The following is a 646-nucleotide window of genomic DNA, read 5'->3' as shown; positions in this document are numbered from 1 at the left end:
CAATAAAACAGCATTTTAGTCACTGCTTATCAGAGTCACTGCTTATCTTTTTTCTACGGTTTTCTCTCGATACTTAAGTTATGTAATATATATAACTTATATTTGTTTTTCTCTATGGTTGTTACCTCGCTTTTTTGTTTTAAGCTCTGATGATAGTATGAAACTCAAGTCTTAATGTCGGCACAAATTAAGTTCTACTTATTTTTGTTTGTCGTTTGTGACTGCACACCCACCATCTTATATTCAATCTACGGTCAACAATAAACACCCCATAATGTTATAGCTATTAAGTTTTTATTTTTATTATGGGGTTTACACAGTTTGTTTATAATGTTTTAGGTGCTATCCATATTGCAGCAGTTCTCAGAAGCCAACAGCATACCAATGGAAGTAGTTGATGTCAAAGAGGTTACAGGTAATTTATTTATTTATTTTTGTGTAGAACTGTAGAGATGGTTATTTTAACTTATTTTACATAACGAAATCTTTGATTATTCGATAGTTGATATTTCTAATCTTTCTACATATCAACATATTGCCACCAGCTTCTCATAAACACAAGTGTTAATGAAATTTTGCTTCTTTATAACCTTATCACAAGCTGTTTAGAAAAAAATTAGATTAATACTTGGGTAATATATATATA

General features: G+C 29.7%; 1 protein-coding gene across 1 annotated transcript in view; it reads left to right on the top strand.

Moving 5' to 3' along the window:
* Positions 1-339: 339 nt before the first annotated feature.
* LOC106691708 (uncharacterized) overlaps positions 340-646 on the top strand; it is a gene marked incomplete at both ends in the record, with an annotated part of 4212 nt that continues 3905 nt past the window's right edge. Inside the window, 1 exon segment of the mRNA XM_024364176.1 lies at positions 340-415. Coding sequence (XP_024219944.1) covers positions 340-415 — 76 coding nt within the window.

This window comes from Halyomorpha halys, unplaced genomic scaffold (assembly GCF_000696795.3).
Source record: "Halyomorpha halys isolate HHAL.00 unplaced genomic scaffold, Hhal_1.1 Scaffold2792.1, whole genome shotgun sequence".
In the NCBI taxonomy this organism is placed as follows: domain Eukaryota; kingdom Metazoa; phylum Arthropoda; class Insecta; order Hemiptera; family Pentatomidae; genus Halyomorpha; species Halyomorpha halys.
This window is presented reverse-complemented; position numbering and strand designations above follow the sequence as displayed.